The 19,700-nt window shown below is 44.0% G+C and overlaps 1 protein-coding gene and 1 long non-coding RNA gene across 2 annotated transcripts in view; both read right to left on the bottom strand.

Moving 5' to 3' along the window:
- The window catches only part of LOC145426124 (NLR family CARD domain-containing protein 3-like), a 44,399-nt gene extending 25,268 nt beyond the window's left edge, over window positions 1-19,131 (bottom strand). Inside the window, exons 1-2 of the mRNA XM_080299646.1 lie at window positions 19,046-19,131; window positions 18,860-18,961 (exon numbers count right to left, since the gene is read on the bottom strand). Of these exons, the coding sequence (XP_080155772.1) occupies window positions 18,860-18,961; window positions 19,046-19,131 (188 nt within the window). The remainder of the gene's footprint in view (window positions 1-18,859; window positions 18,962-19,045) is intronic.
- Window positions 1-19,700, bottom strand: part of LOC145426168 (uncharacterized) — a 537,068-nt gene that overhangs the window by 268,517 nt on the left and 248,851 nt on the right. The gene's annotated exons all lie outside the window — the stretch shown is intronic.

Genomic DNA, 19,700 nt, shown 5'->3' with positions numbered 1-19,700 from the left:
TATATAAATAAACTTGCCTTGCCTTGCAAGGTCTTAAATACTCAGGACCCATTTTATCTTAATGACCTTATAGTACCATATCACCCCATTAGATCATTTCACTGTCAGACTGCAGGTAATTGATTGCAGCTGACCATGTCAGCAAACAGCTCACTTTAAGCTCACTCTATCTGGCCAAAAAAAAGGGGGGGGGGGGTTGCAGGTCCTCGTAATAGTTCACAAAAGGGTTTCTGGGCTTAAGTACAAAGCAATTTCCTGACGTCTTAACTACCAAACGATGTAATGACCCTAATCTTGAGGTTGCAGAGGTAACACCTAGGCACCTTAACAGGCAGAAAGTGGTGGTGTTTCAGCACTTTTGGTCCATAAAAAGGCCTCACAATGGAAAAAAAGGCAAAAGACCTCACAAGGGACGCCTTAATGAGAAAATGGTATCTACAGGGTGGGCCATTTATATGGATACACCGTAATAAAATGGGAATGGTTGGTGATATTAAAGTCCTAATTGTGGCACATTAGTATATGTGAGGGGGCAAACTCCTCAAGATGGGTGGTGACCATGGTAGCCATTTAGAAGTCGGCCATCTTGGATACAACTTTTGTTTTTTCAATAGGAAGAGGGCCATCTGACACATCAAACTTATTGGTAATGTCAAAAGAAAAACAATGGTGTGCTTGTTTCCAACGCAACTTTATTCTTTCATGAGTTATTTACAAGTTTCTCTTTGTTCACAGCCATTGACATGTCGAAGAGGTTAACACGCGAGGAGCGGATCGAAATTGCAGCAGATTTCAATGCAAGACACCCTACGAGACCACCCATCTCCCATGCTACAGTTAGCAAACTGCTTGCTAAATTTCATGAAACTGGTTCTGTGTTGGATTTGCCAAAATGTGGACACAAGAAAACTGCCACTAATGAAGAAACATCAGTGGCTGTCCTAGCTTCATTCAACAAGAGCCCACAGTGTAGCACTCGCCGCATGTCACTGGAGAGTGGCATTAGTCGAACATCCCTTCGGCAGATATTAGCTACTCACAAATGGCACCCTTACAAACTCCAGCTGCTGCAGCATCTCAATGAGGATGACCCAGATCGGTGCACAGAATTTGCAGAATGGGCAAAACAAAATTCGGAACAGGACCCTCAGTTCACGCAGAAGATTTTGTTCAGTGATGAGGCAACTTTTATGTGAACGGTGAAGTTAATAATCAAAACCACCGCTATTGGTCTGACACTAACCCACATTGGATGGATCCCTCCAAGACTGTTGGAACAACAAAAGTGATGGTTTGGTGTGATATATGGGGCACAACGATAGTGGGTCCATTCTTCATCAATGGAAACCTCAAGGCCACTGCATATTTGAAATCACTACATGTTGATGTGTTTCCCTCTTTATGCACTGAAGCTGGCACGTTCCCTGAGTTTTTCCAGCAGGATGGTGCACCACCACATTATGGGTGCCAGGTCCGAGCATTCCTAGATGAACAGTTTTCTGGAAAGTGGATTGGTCGTCGTGGGCCAGTTGAATGGCCCCCAAGGTCTACCGATCTTAGACTTTTATCTTTGGGGTTATCTGAAGGCAATTGTCTGTGGTGTGAAGATACGAGATGTGCAGCACCTGAAACTACGGATACTGGATGCCTGTGCTGGCATTTCTCCTGCGGTGTTGCTATCAGTGTGTGTAGAGTGGGAAAAGAGGGTTGCATTGATAATCCAACACAACTGGCAGCACATTGAACACATTTTATAAGTGGTCAGAAACTTGTAAATAACTCATGAAAGAATAAAGTTACGTTGAAACAAGCACACCATTGTTTTTCTTGTGACATTACCAATAAGTTTGATGTGTCACATGGCCCTCTTCCTATTGAAAAAACAAAAGTTGTATCCAAGATGGCCGACTTCTAAATGGCCACCATGGTCACCACCCATCTTGAGGAGTTTGCCCCCTCACATATACTAATGTGCCACAAACAGGACTTTAATATCACCAACCATTCCAATTTTATTACGGTGTATCCATATAAATGGCCCACCCTGTAGATCCAGTAAAGTTGCCAGCACGGCCAGGTAGGTGGCCGGGTTGGTGGCCGGATTGGGGGCTGTGACAAGCGCTCCACCTGGTGGCCAGGGAGAGAATTCAATATTTGATTCTATGGTAAAGAATTGTCGGATAGAATACATGAAGTACGTTGTTAGATGGAAACAAAGAGAATTGTTTTCCTGAAAAGGGTTCACTCAGCCTGAACCAGTTCAAAGAGGAGAAGGAGCCAGTTGGGGTAGAGATAAAAAGAGATGCTTAAAGAGAAAAGAGTTAAATCGGCTGATGTGTGTGGGATGAATGATGAAAGAGATGTGGATTGAAGAATCAGAGAGGGAAAGTGTTACCAGTGTTACCAACTGTTACTGTTACCAACCAGTGAGCAGAATAGGTTAACCTTTGTAAAATAGACTCTGGTATGACGAACCAGTGATAAGACAATAAATTTAGTTGTTAATGTAGTAAACTTGTGAGATGCTTTCTGCTGATTGAGTAACACAAATGATTTACTGTATTAAGGAAATTGTCTTTTGTGATAATATTTTAAACTGGCATTTCTGTTGTCCTGTCAAGTTAGTGGGTTATGAGTTGGGTGGCTGTGGCTCAGGTGGTGGAGCAGATCAGCTACTGATTAGAAGACTGGTGGTTTGATCCCTGGTTTCCCCAGTCTACATGCCAAATATCCCTGGGCAAGATACTAACCCCAAGTTGCTCTCCAATGCATTTATTGGAGTATGAATGTTGGTTAGTTTCAACTTGCGTTTAGAAGTGTGGGTATGAATGAGGCACGTTGTATACAGTGCTTTGAGTACTAGAGTAAAAAGCGCTATATAAGAATCAGTCCATTTACAGTATTGCTGAACTATGAAATATTTTGGGTATAGTGTATTTTTTGCATACACGTATAACAGAATATTTTGGTTTTTTTTAAACAAATATGAACTTATACAAAATGTAGCAAGATATTTTAAAAAACAGTTTTAGTTATTATAAATTACACTATATCGGATTTATATTGGTACTGGCAGATATCCACATTTATGATATTAAAAAAAGTGGTATCATACCACCTCTATTTTAAACCGTTTTAAACAAACTGATTACCTTACAACAGTAAAGACAACAGCACACTGAATAAATAGAAAATGCAAATCTTCCACGCAACTGCAAAATCCCCATCAAAACTGTTTGATGTATGGTGGCTTTGTGAAAACACAAAGTGTTTGTGTGCTTCTGGACTTAGACTGACTTTGAAAGGCACGTATCAAAGTGAGATAAAGTTAGATGTTTTGTTGAGTTCATTTATCCACAGGTTCAGTCAGAGAGCCACGGGGGTGATCGTGGCTCAAGAGTTGTCAGTTTGTCTTGTAATCGGAAGGTTGCCGGTTCGAGCCCCGGCTCCAAAAGTCTCAGTCGTTGTGTCCTTGGGCAAGACACTTCAACCGTTTCCTACTGGTGGTGTTCAGAAGGCCCTGTGGCGCTAGTGTAGGCAGCCCCGCCTGTGTCAGTGCGCCCCAGGGAGGCTGTGGCTACAATGTAGCTTGCCATCACCAGTGTGTGAATGGTTGGATGAGTGAATGTGTAAAGCGCTTTGGGATCCTTAGGGACCAAGTAAATCATTATACAAATACAAGTCATTTACCATATTCACTGTCCCTGACAGCAAACATCTGGACATGGCAAAATAGAACAGCACAAAGGAGTGTGCGATGTGTGTGTACCTTCATCCCTAACAGTACTGCTGATAATAGTTCTTTTACAGAAACTTAATTGGTCTGGGCTGCTGGGAGGTTTCCATGACGCACTGAGTATTTCTTCTTCAGCTGCTATATGTTTATCCACTTCTCTGCATTTTTATTAGTTATTACTAAATCTTGGTTTTCCTCCACAGTGTATCTTATCCTGTCTTCCTCCTCTCACCACAGTGTGGTGGATGGCAATCCTTCCCTGAGACTGCTTCTGCTTCTGAGGTTTCTTTGTGTTAAAAAGGGATTTTTCCTTCCCACTGTCTCCCAAGCGTTTGATCATAAGGGGGGTCATATAATTGTTGGGGTCTGCTTTGTATTTGTATGTTATTTTGCTTACAATATAAAGAGCCTTGAGGTAACTGTTATTGTGATTTGGAGCTATATAAGTAAAACTTAACTGAATTGAAGCAACAACTCATTCAAGATTTCAGAAAAAACCCAGAACAACATCCAAATAACAGTAGACCTGACTTGCTTCAGTAAGGTCAATGTTCATTACTTCACCATGAGAAAAAGACTCGGTAAAAATGGCCTATGTGGTAGAGTTCCAAGATAAAAACTGCTCCTGACCAAAATGAACATAAAGTCTTGTCTGAATTTTGCCAGAAAACTTGACACGTTCTCTGATTGGTCAGGTTTTTGTGTTAACACCTATTTGACATCTCCTCAAACTGTAGAAATCTTACCTTCTTCTGATGAAACTGGCTGGTGTGGTTGTGAAGGTTTACCTGTTGGATAAAATCTGAAATCATGAACAGGTCTTTTTAAATATTTCAGTTTTTCTATTGTGTATTAATTACCTTTATTAACAATGTCTAACTCTCTTTGTATATCCATCCATTTTCTACTACTCATCTGAGAGAAGCCCAAATTTCCCTCAGCCCAGCCAGTTCTTCAACTCATCTTTAGGAACACAAAGTCTTTCCTGCTATTGTTAATTCATTAGCTAGATTAGATGTTACAGTATACACTGTGCGTGCTAACTGTTAGCAATCCCAAACACTTGTTTTGCTCTTTTAGTCATTTGACACACACACACCCACACACACACACACACACACACACACATATATATATTGTCACGATCTGAGGAGGCAGACCGTGCGGTGGTGTGTGTGGTGGACCCAGGTGCGAACACACGAGAGTAGACTGGAGTAAACTTAACTGAAAGCGAGCCTTTATTGTGGCTGGTGACAAGGAGTGCAGATAAGGCAGAAACGCAGTGACAAACTAAACTACGACTAAACTGGGAAAGTAAAACTAGGAAAAACTATGAAGACACAGGAAACCATAACTATGAATACTAAGACTGGCTGTGACAACATGGAGGGTGGGAACACAGACGTCGCGACACAGACTACATGAAACACAGAGACTAAATACACATGAGGGATGATCAGGGGAAGTGGCCACACATGGGAGCACAGCCGACACACATGAACCTAACGACAGGAGAGGTGAAACTAAATACACTGACATTGAATACAGACTTTCAAAGTAAAACAGGAAACATGGAGATTAGACATGACATGAACTAAACATAACCACGCAGACATGACGCATGAACCAGGGAGACTTAGTACAGGGGGACATGACATAAACAACTAAGAAACAAGACTAAACAGCAATCTAGGAATTAACTAGGTGAGCTAAACTAGGGCACAAATGAATACAAAATATACATATAAGAACTCAAACACTGGGTCACAGACCCAGCCCATGACACACACACACACATATATATATAAAAAAAAAACACCCAGCACGCCCCTGCGGGCGGTTTATCCTTCAAGCTCGGGTCCTCTACCAGAGGCCTGGGAGCTTGAGGGTCCTGCGCAGTATCTTAGCTGTTCCCAGGACTGCGCTCTTCTGGACAGAGATCTCCGATGTTGTTCCCAGGATCTGCTGGAGCCATTCGCCTAGCTTGGGAGTCAACGCACCTAGTGCTCCGATTACCACGGGGACCACCGTTACCTTCACCCTCCACATCCTCTCGAGCTCTTCTCTGAGCCCTTGGTATTTCTCGAGCTTCTCGTGTTCCTTCTTCCTGGTATTGCTGTTATTCGGAACCGCTACATCGATCACTACGGCCGTCTTCTTCTGTTTGTCTACCACCACTATGTCCGGTTGGTTAGCCACCATCATTTTGTCCGTCTGTATCTGGAAGTCCCACAGGATCTTAGCTCGGTCATTCTCCACCACCCTTGGGGGCATCTCCCATTTTGACCTCGGGACTTCCAGGTTATACTCGGCACAGATGTTCCTGTACACTATGCCGGCCACTTGGTTATGGCGATCCATGTATGCCTTGCCTGCTAGCATCTTGCACCCTGCTGTTATGTGCTGGATTGTCTCTGGGGCATCTTTACACAGCCTGCACCTGGGGTCTTGCCTGGTGTGATAGACCCCAGCCTCTATGGATCTTGTGCTCAGAGCTTGTTCTTGTGCTGCCATGATTAGTGCCTCTGTGCTGTCTTTCAGTCCAGCTTTGTCCAGCCACTGGTAGGATTTCTGGATATCAGCCACCTCCTCTATCTGCCGGTGGTACATACCGTGCAGGGGCCTGTCCTTCCATGATGGTTCCTCGTCTCCCTCCTCTTTCTTGGGTTTCTGCTGCCTGAGGTATTCACTGAGCACTCGGTCAGTTGGGGCCATCTTCCCAATGTATTCTTGGATGTTCGTTGTCTCATCCTGGACTGTGGTGCTGACACTCACCAGTCCCCGGCCCCCTTCCTTCCGCTTAGCGTACAGCCTCAGGGTGCTGGACTTGGGGTGAAACCCTCCATGCATGGTAAGGAGCTTTCTTGTCTTTATGTCAGTGGCTTCTATCTCCTCCTTTGGCCAGCCTATTACCCCAGCAGGGTACCTGATCACGGGCAGGGCGTACGTGTTGATGGCCCGGATCTTGTTCTTACCATTCAGCTGACTCCTCAGGACTTGCCTGACCCTCTGCAGGTACTTGGTGGTTGCAGTCTTTCTAGCGGCCTCTTCATGGTTCCCATTTGCCTGCGGGATCCCCAGGTACTTGTAACTGTCCTCTATGTCTGCAATGTTGCCTTCTGGTAGTTCAATCCCCTCAGTTCTGACTACCTTCCCTCTCTTTGATACCATCCGACTACACTTCTCCAGTCCGAACGACATTCCAATGTCATTGCTGAATAGCCTGGTAGTGTGGATCAGTGAATCGATGTCTCGTTCACTCTTGGCATACAGCTTGATGTCATCCATGTACAGGAGGTGGCTGACAACTGCTCCGTTCCGTAGTCGGTATCCGTAGCCAGCCTTGTTAATGATCTCACTGAGGGGGTTCAGGCCTATGCAGAACAGCAGTGGGGACAGAGCATCTCCTTGGTAGATCCCGCACTTGATGGTGACTTGTGCTATGGGCTTGGAGTTGGCCTCTAGTGTTGTACGCCACATCCCCATTGAGTTCCTGATGAAGGCTCTTAGGGTCCCATTGATCTTGTACAATTCTAGGCATTCCAGTATCCAGCTGTGGGGCATTGAGTCATAGGCCTTCTTGTAATCAATCCAGGCAGTGCACAGGTTGGTCAGTCTGGTCTTGCAGTCTCGGCTGACTGTTCTGTCTACCAGTAGCTGGTGTTTTGCGCCTCTGGTATTCTTGCCAATTCCTTTCTGTGTCCCGCTCATGTATTGACCCATGTGCCTGTTCATCTTAGCCGATATGATGCCTTACAGGAGCTTCCATGTAGTACTGAGGCAGGTTATTGGTCGGTAGTTGGAGGGGACCGGTCCCTTCTTGGGGTCCTTGGGGATCAGGACCGTCCGACCTTCGGTTAGCCATTCCGGGTGTCTCTCGTTAACTAGCAGCTGGTTCATTTGTGCTGCCAGGCGCTCGTGGAGTGCAGTCAGCTTCTTTAGCCAGTAGGCGTGAACCATGTCGGGCCCTGGTGCTGTCCAACTCTTCATACTGGAGACCCTTTCTTAGATATCTGCCACTGTGATGGTTACTGGACCCTGTTCAGGGAGGTCACTGTGGTCTGCCCTCAGATCCACTAGCCACTGAGCATTGCCGTTACGGGTTGCGTCCTTCTCCCATATGCCCTTCCAGTATTGCTCCGTCTCCAGCCTGGGTGGTGCTGTTCTCTTATTGTTCCCTTGCCACTGAGAGTACACCTTTGCTGGTTCTGTGGAGAACAGCTGGTTTATTCTCCTGCCTTCTATCTCTCTGGTGTACCTCCTCAAGCGGCTGGCCAAGGCTGTGAGTCTTTGCTTGGCAGTTTCCAAGGCCTCAGGTATGGACAGCTTGCTGTATTTCTTACGCACCTTCTTTGTCGCACCTTTCTGCAACTCCGTTAGTTGGCTAACCTCCCTCCGTGCTACTTTGATCTTGTCCTCTAGCCTCCTTCTCCATGGAGGGTACTGCCCCTTGTGGCTGTTCAACTTGTAGCCAAGCATCTCACTGATCACTGCTGCTGTATTGTAGATCAGCTTGTTAGTGTCGGTAATCGTGTTTGTAGGTATTGTCCGTAGTGCTGCATTAACATCATCTAGCAGACCTTCTGAGGGTACTTCATGTAATCTTGGTAACCAGCTACGGGGGATCCAGGTTTCAAGCTTGGCCATCATCCTATTTTTCAGGTCAGTTCCTCTCGCACTCAACGGTCCTTCTCCTATCGCACTTGGGGCTATGTACCCAATCTCGGGTGGGGGTGATGATATCTCCCCCCTGACCTGGCGTCCTGACTCCTCCTTGCCGTAGCATTTGTGTTGTACCTCATCAATCTCTAGCTGTGAGAGCAGTCCCTTCTTTCGAATGTTGGAACACTGAGCTACTAGTTGTTTGGCCGTCATTGTGGATGTTGGGTATCAAAGAATCCATAGGTCCGTCATCCTATTCATGTAGCCCCTGCCGCCGGGGTTACTTTTCGTCAGGGTGCCCTGGTTCCTCAACACCTGACGCGGACCTTGTTGATCCGGGCGACGTCTGAGCCGGCATGCCTTCATATTTATCTGTCTCGCTCATGTCTGCGGTAGGCTCGCTTAGCATAGGGGGTCTAGCCTTAGGACCCTTACTGGATACAGACGCCCAAGGCAGGAATCAAACTTGCGATCCTGGGTTCCAAAGGCGTGTAGTCTAACCACTACGCTATCCAGCTGCTATACATACACACATACACACATATACACACACACATATTTATATCTCCACATACATATATACGTACATATATGTATACATATACATTTACATATACATATATATATGTTATATGTATTCTTTGCAGTTTCATAGTTCTTTTGAAAAGTTTTTTTTTTTTTTAAGATTTGTTTTGCATGCAATCTCCAAGTACTGACTTGTACGAGTCTTGACTTTCTCCAAAATCTTCTTTGTGATTTCCTCAGCAGCTTCAGGACCGTATTTTCGAATCATTAGAAGTGCTGTTTGCAGGTTGTTGGCTTTCTGAAGATCACTCTTTGGGATGGCTTCTAAACCATTGCGTAACTCAGGATTCTGGAGATAGTACTTAAAATATTTCAGTTTCTTCTCTTCCAAATTTTCTATTTTTTTCCAAAGCTGTGTTGGTAACTGATGCAGTGTCATTCTGGAAAAAAGAAAAAAAACAAGAGCACAATTAAAACAAACACACATATACATAAACACAGTACAAGATGACAGAATTTAAGAAAGAAAGCATAAAATGAGAAAACCTAACAAATTCAATTCAATTCAATTCAATTTTATTTATATAGCGCCAAATCACAACATAAGTCACCTCAAGGAGCTTCATAGGTACAGAGAAAAACCCAACAATCATATGACCCCCTATGAGCAAGCACTTTGGCGACAGTGGGAGGAAAAACTCCCTTTTAACAGGAAGAAACCTCCGGCAGAACCAGGCTCAGGGAGGGGCGGCCATCTACTGCAACCGGTTGGGGTGAGAGAAGGAAAACAGGATGAAAGACATGCTGTGGAAGAGAGACAGAGGTTAATAACAGATATGATTCAATGCAGAGAGGTCTATTAACACATACTAGATGAGAAAGGTGACTGGAAAGGAAAAACACAATGCATCATGGGAATCCTCGGCAGCCTACGTCTATTGCAGCATAACTAAGGGAAGATTCAGGGTTACTTGGTCCAGCCTATAACTATATGCTTTAGCAAAAAGGAAAGTTTTAAGCCTAATCTTGAAAGTAGATTTCAGTTTCCGAGTGAAATAAGCTCAGTTTTATCTGAATTAAGAAGCAGAAAGTTAGCGGCCATTCAAGTCTTTATGTCTTTAAGACATTCCTGCAGTTTAGCTAATTGGTGTGTGTTACCTGGCTTCATGGATAGATAGAGCTGCGTGTTATCTGCATAGCAGTGAAAATTTATGCTATGTCTTCTAATGATGCTGCCTAGGGGAAGCATGTATAATGTAAACACAATTGGTCCTAGCATCGAACCCTGTGGAACACCATAATTGATCTCAGTGTGTGAAGAGGACTCTCCATTTACATGTATGAATTGGAGTCTATTAAATAGATATGATACAAACCACTGCAGTACAGTACCTGTAATACCTACAGCATGTTCTAATCGCTCTAATAGGATATTATGGTCAACAGTATCGAACGCTGCACTAAGGTCTAGCAGGACAAGCACAGAGATGAGTCCACTGTCAGAGGCCATAAGAAGATCATTTGTAACCTTCACTAAAGCTGTTTCTGTGCTGAGCTCTGAAACCTGACTGAAACTCTTCAAATAAGCCATTCCTCTGCAGATGATCTGTTAGCTGTTTGACAACTACTCTTTCAAGGATTTTTGATATGAAAAGAAGGTTGGAGATTGGCCTATAATTAGCTAAGACTGCTGGGTCTAGAGATGGCTTTTTGAGTAAAGGTTTAACTACAGCCACCTTGAAGGCCTGTGGTACATAGCCGATTGTTAGAGATAGGTTGATCATATTTAAGATCGACGAATTAATTAATGGCAGGACTTCTTTGAGCAGTTTTGTAGGAATGGGGTCTAAAAGACACGTTGATGGTTTGCAGGAAGTAATTATTGAAGTTAACTCAGAAAGTTCAATTGGAGAAAAAGAGTCTAACTTAACATCAATGGTACTAAGAGTAGCTGTAGATAATATTACATCTGTGGGATGATTATTGGTAATTTTTTTCTCTAATGATAAAAATTTTATTTGTGAAGAAGTTCATGAAGTCATTACTAGTTAACGTTAAAGGGATGGTTGACTCAAAAGAGCTCTGACTTTTTGTCAGCCTGGCTACAGTGCTGAAGAGCAACCTGGGGTTGTTCTTATTTTCTTCAATCAGTGATGAATAGTAAGATGTTCTGGCTTTGCGGAGGGCTCTCTTATAAAGCAGCAAACTATTTCTCCAGGCTAAATGATGATCCTCTAAATTTGTGACACGCCATTTCCTCTCCAGATTACAAGTCATCTGCTTTAGGGTACGTGTTTGAGAATTATACCACGGAGTCAGGTACTTCTGATTAGAGACCTTAGTTTTCACAGGAGCTACAGTATCCAGAGTCGTACGTAGTGAGGAGGTGAAATTATTAACAAGATAATCGACCTCTGTTGGGGTAGCGTTCAGATAGCTGCTCCGCTCTGTGTTGGTACAGGGCATTGAAGATGATAACAGTGGGTGGATTATATTCTTAAACTTAGTTACAGCGTTTTCAGAAAGACATCTACTTTGATAAAGTCTACTCTCCACCGCTGTGTAATCAATTATTGTAAATGTAAATGTTATCAGGAAATGATCAGACGGGAAAGGGTTTTCAGGAAACACTGTTAAATGTTCAGTTTCTATGCCATATGTTAAAACAAGGTCTAGAGTGTGATTAAAGTGGTGGGTGGGTTCTTTTACATTTTGAGAGAAACCAATTGAGTCTAATAACAGACTAAATGCCATGTTGAGGCTGTCATTTTTAGCATCTACATGGATGTTAAAATCACCCACAATAATTATTTTATCTGAGCTCAGAACAAAGTAAGTAATCTCCTCTGTGTTTTAATCTGGATAGCTTGGAGCATTTGGTTCAGAGACCTAACTGACCCTTAAGGTATGTAGAAATTCAAAACACCAGAAAGCTATGCAATAATGCAATAATGAAATCTTAAATTCAATTTGAACACTGACCGGCACCAAGTGTAATGATGATAGTATTGGGGAATAGTGGTCTTGCTTACGGGTGCCAGCTAGTAACTGTACTGCAGAATGTTGGACTAGCTCCAGTTGGCTTCCCAATGACAGACTGACAGCCAAAAAAAAGACTTTTACAATAGCCACGTTGAGATTAAATGAAGGGCTGTATCGCTCAAAATCTCTGAGACTGTCTTGGTTACTTGGTCATTCCCAAATTCCTCACGAAAGTTTTTGTATAAGTCTCTAAAGGGGCAAGCTCGAGAAGGTCACAGGGATTTTTTTATGTTCATTTAAATTAAAAAAAAAGTCTTAGCATTGTCTGAGATAAGAATATTATGATCTATGGTATCAAAGGCAGCACATAAGTCTAATAGTATTAAAATGGCAGACTCTCCCAAATCAGTAAATGTTAAAAGGAAAACCCTGGAGCCAGGCCCAGGGGAGGGTGCCCGAAGGCGAGGTCTGGTGGCCAGGCCTTAGTCCATGGGGCCTGGCCAGGAGCAGCCCAAAAGGGGGACATGGGCCCATCCTCCCGCAGACCCATCACCCGCAGGAGGTGCCGTAGGGGTGGGGTGCATTGTGTGCCGGGCGGCAGCCAGGAGCGGAGGCCCTGGTGGACTGATCCCCGGCTACCAAGACTGGCAATTGGGACATGGAATGTCACCTTTCTGGTAGGGAAGGAGCCTGAGTTAGTGCGTGAGGCTGAGTGGCTAGATATAGACGGGCTCACCTCTACGCATGGCTTGAGCTCTGGAACCAGTCTCCTGGAGAGGGGGTGGACTGGGGTGGGTATTCTAATATCCCCTTGGCTTGCAGCCTGTACGTTGGAGTTCTTCCCGGTGGATGAGAGTGTTTTTTCCCCGCGCCTTAGGGTCGTGGAATGGGTCCTGACTGTCATCTGCACTTATGCGCCAAGTGGCAGTGCAGAGTACCCAGCCTTCTTAGAGTCCGTGGGTTGGGTGCTGGAAGGTGCCCCACCTGGAGACTCTGTTGTCCTACTGGGAGACTTCGGTGCTCACTGGGTAACGACAGCGGGACATGGAGGGGCGTGATTGGGAGGAACGGCCTCCCTGATCTGAACCCGAGGGGTGTTTTGTTATTGGACTTCTGTGCAACTCACAGTTTGGCCATAACAAACACCATGTTCAAACATAAGATTGTCCATAACTGCACATGGCAACAGTACACTCTAGGCCACAGGTCAATGTTCGATTTTGTAATCATATCACCAGACCTGAGGCCATATCTCTCAGCTGGCCTGGGAACGCCTTGGTGTTCCCCCGGACAAGCTAGAGGAGGTGGCTGGGGAGAGGGAGGTATGGGCTTCTTTGCTTAGGCTGCTGCCCCCGCGACCCGGCCCCAGATAAAGCGGAAGAAGATGGATGGATATTCAGTTTCATTGACTAACATGGACTGCCAGGTCTGTTATGTAAACATAGATATTTGTGGTATGCACAGAAACATCTTAGGGTCTTAGCTAAAAGCTCATACAAACCATGTTATAAAATCTAATTTTTCTGTGCTCCATCCTCAGTTACTTTGACATAGTAAACTCTACAGTAATATTAATAGCTTTTATTCAATCCATCATGTGTTAGCTTTATAGAGCACCCAGACACATTCTTGGTCTGTTCCCTGCACTTTCTACTAGATGACCAGTTCAGGAGATTGCATATTAGAAGGTCACCACCATAAATTCCAACAGGGATGCTGGAGGGATCAGTCTGTGGACTTCCTATGTTCTGTTCTTCCCTCTGTTTATCATCATCACCATGTTGAATTATATTTTTCAGATGAAATTTGACTTCCATTGTTTTCCTGGTGGATATTAGCTTCCTGAGATTTCCAAGGATTGCTCAGTTGATCATAACTTTTAGAAAAATGTAGGTTCCAACTCCCCCCCCCCCCCCTTAAGTGAGAATATTCAAGATTTTCCCCTATCAGGAAATTTTCATTAATGCGCAACACAGACGTTAGCACATCTTCAGCACTGGATATGCCCATCTCTTCTCCAACCTCTCTACTCTCAACAATAAAAACAAAATCAGAATAAGCCCAGAGTAGGTTAATTAGATAAGTACAACTGATGTAATTTGATTAATATTTTTTGATTATTACTATCATTTGATTGTCCTTTTATTTGCTCTTGCTAAATGGCTTAAATAAAACTTATTGAAAAAAAGTGGATATTCCCTTTTCAATCCCATGTGAAATAGTAAAGGTAAAAATCTTAGTATTAATCCATTTTACTGTAAGTAGCTCTTGCAGCTCCTTAAAAGTAACAGACCTTTGAGGCCTAGTGTCCAGGCCCTAAATTTACCCCAGTTAATTACCATGGTCATGGATCAAGAAGGAAACTGCTGTTGGTGGGTGTGGTTGGTAATATTGGTCCTGCAAAGCTATTGAGGACCCCAGTTTTTCTTATCAGAGGAAGCAGGGAAGACACTTGACTTGTTCTGATGAAAATTAGACGTTTTCTGTCCAAATATAATGGGAACGTGAAAATGACACCTTTCCCTCATCAGCAGCTCTGCAAACTCTGCAAAAAATTTAACCCAGACCCTTCTGACAGGGAAGCCATGTTGCTACCCTACAAAACACCTCACCATGTGGAAGTGCTAAGTTCAGACTGTCCAAAGACTAATGTCCAAATAAGCTTCGCATACAGGTTACACTGATATAATTTATGTGGACATCTGCACAAATTACATCAATATGTTTGACATTTTTAAACAATCTCTGCTTGGAGTGCAGGTTGTGTTAGTGTCCGATTGCAAAATATGTCTTTCATTTGCCCTGAGTCTGGGGATGCAGGGCTCATTTGTTGTGGGATTACTCCAGGCTGGAAATAGTCATGGGTTGCCCAGCCTGTGGGTGTGTTATTTATTTGTTTATTTATTTTTTGCCTATCCTGTTTGGTTCTTTTGCCATCAGAATTATTGTCTAAAGGCAAAGAAAGATGCCCAATGGATTAACTTTACCAAATGCACCCCAAATGAATCCCAGCCTTGCCGTATTGTTCTATTTGATTCACGTTTGCTTTTATTGTTTATTTTATTTTATTTTCACTTGCTAAAAATGGGAAAGACTTGACTGGGGAAAAGAAAAGGGAGAAAGAAAGAGGGACAGAAACACAGTGGGGAAGAGGAACGGTGATATAGGGTAAAAAAAAAAAAATCCAGAAACCAACAAAACGAACAGACAAAAATAGATATATTAATCACCTGGATCACCTGTTGAGAAAGAAAAAAGAGAAAACAGGCAAAAAAAGAGAGTAATATAATAAACAACATCATCGCTATGATCTATGTGAATATAACAGTAAATGCTAAATATTGAATATTATTGTGCAGCACGTAAGATCGACAGCGCACAGTGTGCTTTGAGGAAGGAGCCAAAAAGGGTGTCGTTTGTGTGTGTGAGCACTCGTGTGTACACCTGTGAGCCTGAGCGCACATGTATTTAAAAGGTTCCTTCATGTAATGATCTGCTAGAGGGTGTGGGGAGCCATAGCCCCGTCCTCCAGGGCATGAAGCAGGCATGGAGGAGATCAGGCCCCAGACATCCAGAGGCCCTCAGAGCACAAGAAACCAAGGAAGACCAATGGAGGGGCAACTGTGCCACTCTCCCGGAAAGAGCTGAGGAGAGCCCCAGATGAGGGGTCACTCAGCAGCCGCGGAGCAGAAGCCAGGGGGGGTTGCAGTGACATGCCCGTGAGCTCCGCCAGCAACCAGCTGTGCCAGAGTGACCGAGCCCCAGGCCGAGAGGCCGAGCGAGCCCCAGGCTCCAGGCCCCGACAAGCAGCCACCAGGAGTGAGCCGGTGCGTACCTGGACGCCCATCCCCGGACACAAAGAACCACCAATGCACCGATGTCTGAGGTTGTCTGCCACTGGCAGGGGGAGTGGTGGGGAGAGATAGGCCTCCATACCTAGGAGGGCCTGAGATGTCCCTAGAGAGACATATAGACACAAACAAACAGGCACACACAGATAAAAACATCCATTCACACCCTCATGCTCTCATATGCAATTACTCAGCACTCACCCAACGTGGAGACAGACATAAATTGACACTGTACACACTGTACACCCTGGTGACACACCTTTACCCCAAGGCCCTGCATGTGTGGGTGATTGTGGTGGAGCGGGAAGACGGAGGCAGTTGGAGTTGGGGAGGGAAGGAAGGAACCCACCACAGAGAAAACTGCACCCACCCCGTCATCCACTCATCTTCCAGACTACACAAGACAACAGACACCCAGGCTGAGTTCTTCCTCCACTTCTCCTATATCTCCCCCACCTGCAGATTGAGTTCCTGGAGAGAGGAGACCTCCTGCAAGATGTAACAGCCTCCCCCACCAGTTGAAGAGCCCCCCAGGTGGCTCGATGCACTGGCGACACACCAACCAGGACCCAAGCCCACAAGGCCCAGCCAGGGCCTCAGCCCGGAGACGGAGCATCCCCAGATCCCCACACCCACCCCGGACCCACCCAGGGGAAGCCAGGCTACCAGGTCAGTAACCCACGTCCGTCAACACAGACCCTCCCCTAGCCCTGCTGCACGCAGCCATGAGGAAACCATCACCTAAGAGCTAACAGAGCCCTTAACAGGCTATGACCGCAACCCCAGCTTGAGCCGTCCAAGGAAGACGCTCCTGTAGAATCCCCTGACACCCCAAGCCTGTCCCTACCCCCACACCAATCACAACAACAAAGGTGGGACCAAACTATGACCCCCCACTAGGGGATGGAGCTGATCAAAGGAGCCCAGAGCAATTGATCTGATGTGGTGGCAGAGGCCATATCAAGACTAATGTAATCTATTAGATAATTTCTATATTTCTTAGAATTGTGATCATTTTTATTTTTCCTGTTCATGAGGACTGTTTTCTTGGCTATGCATAAGGCAGTGAAAACCATATGGGCTATATTCTTTTCTGTAGTGACATAATCTAAGCTGCCCAACAAACACACTAAGGGGGAAGTTGGAATGTTACATTTCAGACACCTTGATAAGTCTTCACATATCTCATGCCGAAACTTCTGAACCGGTGGAAAGAACCAAAGAGCATGGATATAATTGTCAGGTGTATTGGTTTGACAGTGTGAGGAGTTGTTGGTAGACGTGAGGCCCATCTTGAACATGGGATGACCTCTATAGTTTACTCTATGTAGTATTTTGTATTGAATTAATTGAAGACTGGGATGTCTAATTAAATGAAAGGTTTTAAGCATATCTGAGACCAGAAGTTTTGGTCTAACTTAACTGATAAATCCGCTTCCTATTTTGCAATAGGAAGTGATATTAATTCATCTGTTTTAGAAAGCATTATGTATATTTTGGAAAGTAATTTTGGGGTTTTAAGAGTAGGAAATTGTACCACACTTGATGGTGTTTATAGTTCAACTTGACCGGGTTAAATTTATTTTTTACTATGGATTTAATTTCGTGATATTCTAAAAATCTTTTCTTCTTGAACCCATATTGTGTAACTAGTCTGTCAAATTTAATCAATTCTGTTCCTTCTAATATAGGTTCTAAGTATTTGATTCCTTTACCACTCCAATCTGGAAAGTTTATCATATTATTGTTTTGTAATATGTCAGGGTTGTTCCAGATAGGTGTACGTTTGCATGGGATTAATGAAGTCAATTTTAGAAACTCCCACCATGCTGTCAGAGAAGAGCTGATGTTGACACTTTTGAAGCGTTCATGTCGTTGGATGTTTGAGCTGATAAATGGTTGGTCGGAAATCTTTAGATTATTGCAAAGTGCTTGTTCTACATTTAGCCAAGGTTCGTCTAAGAAGGTATGTTTTAGCCATCCTGAGATAAATTGAAGCCTGTTGGCCTGTAGGTAGTTCTAATCCTCTTTTAACCTTGGTCTGGTTAAGCTTGGCCTGCTGTCGTGCGTTTTGTTTGTTCTTCCACCTCTTGAGAGGAGAAGAAAATGGATGGATGAATTTAACTGAATCAAATCAAATTGAACTGAACTGAACTGAACTGAAGCTTCAGGGCACATAAGTGCAATGAGACAGGTAGAGAGTTCATGTTGTTTAGAGAGTGTCAGAATTTGGAAACTGAATTTAACCTCTGGGTGGTCTTGGGTCGATTTGTGGCTATTTTCAAATTTTGATTACCTGCCATTTGCACTGTGTTGAATGGAATATAGCGAAAGTCTGCAAAAAAAAGTTCGGTCACATTTACTGTTAAAATTTCAGTATGACTTCCGGAAATTAGCTTCAGTGGCTAAGCTACAGACAAACTTACACTATTGGTCTTAGTGGTCGATTTGTGCCCCATTGAAACCCATTATAAACGCTATTTTTCACTGCAGATTAATTACGGTTAAAGGGATCGTGATCGTTCCACCTTCAGTCTTTGTGGAGAGCTTGCCAGCAGCTGGCCGCCTGGAGGGCTTTTTATGCTCCTGCAAAAAAAAAAAAAGTGGATCGAAATACATGTTGGTGCTAACCCTAACCCTAACCCTAACCCTTAAAACAACGAAACTATAATTAAAACTTTGTATGAATATTTCAGGGAGAAGTAGTTTTAAAAGACTGGCTAATTTAAAGTGGAAAGAAATATTAATATATAATCTTTTTATAGCACTTTTTATGGCGTGGTCGATTTGTGGCTCTAAGACCAATAGTGTATGCATTTTTCTAGGACCTCCCAGAGGTTAAACATGTCAACATACATTTACATCAGCACAATTATGACAATGAAAGTAGGAAATACCCCCGAAGACTGCAATTTCTCACATGACACAAATTCAACAAATGCATACAAATTTTACTTGACACAGACCTGAAACACATTTTGAGATTTACACTAGTGTATTAATGTCCTCCTACTGCGTCCTCCTACTGCTCGTTCTTTTACAGACATGCAGTACAGTACATATACTGATAGCTCTCAAAAAGGTCGTGTTACTGACAGCTCACCTGTCTGCAGCAGGCACCTGTTGGACTTTAAAAGGCACAGACTCTTCTTTAGAAATGTCACTTTTTAAGGACACAGAGCTGTGTGGAGGTCCAGGTTGGTTCCTGTGAATAATGATGAAGCAGTGATGTGAGTGCTGAGCTGTGACATGGAGAAGAGTCATGGACAGATAGAGATGGTCGTCTCACCTCTGAGCTTTGGTCTGGCTCTGTTTCCCACACAGAGTGGTTTTAGAGGGAAGGACTCCCTCCTCTCTGTCCTCACACTGATCCATGCTGCTGAATTCACATCCACATCAGCTCACACACGCTTTCTACCTTCACCTGTAGAGGAAACACAAATCATTCATGGCACATAAACTGTAATCTTCCGTTCCGTCATGTGTGCTGTCCAAATATCAGCTGCTTCTTTCCTGCTTCATCTCAGTGTCCCTGAATGGGCTCTGCATATCAACACAATTAATGTAAATGGTAAATGGCCTGTATTTGTATAGCACTTTACTAGTCCCTAAGGACCCCAAAGCGCTTTACACATCCAGTCCCTCCCCTCCCCAATCAGACCAGGAGTGACATGTTTAGCCGCATGTTCTCCTTAAATTGCTGGCTGTCTGAGTGGTGTCCCAGAAACGATGTGGGTTTCATAGATAATTGGCAAACCTTCTGGAGGAAACCTGGTCTTGTTAGGAGAGACGGCATCCATCCCACTTTGGATGGAGCAGCTCTCATTTCTAGAAATATGGACAAATTTATTAAACCCCCCAAAATATGACTATCCAGAGTTGGGACCAGGAAGCAGAGTTGCAGTCTTACACGCCTCTCTGCAGCTTCTCTCCTCCTGCTACCC

The sequence above is a fragment of the Astatotilapia calliptera genome, chromosome 3 (assembly GCF_964374335.1).
Source record: "Astatotilapia calliptera chromosome 3, fAstCal68.1, whole genome shotgun sequence".
Taxonomy (NCBI): Eukaryota; Metazoa; Chordata; class Actinopteri; order Cichliformes; family Cichlidae; genus Astatotilapia; species Astatotilapia calliptera.
This window is presented reverse-complemented; position numbering and strand designations above follow the sequence as displayed.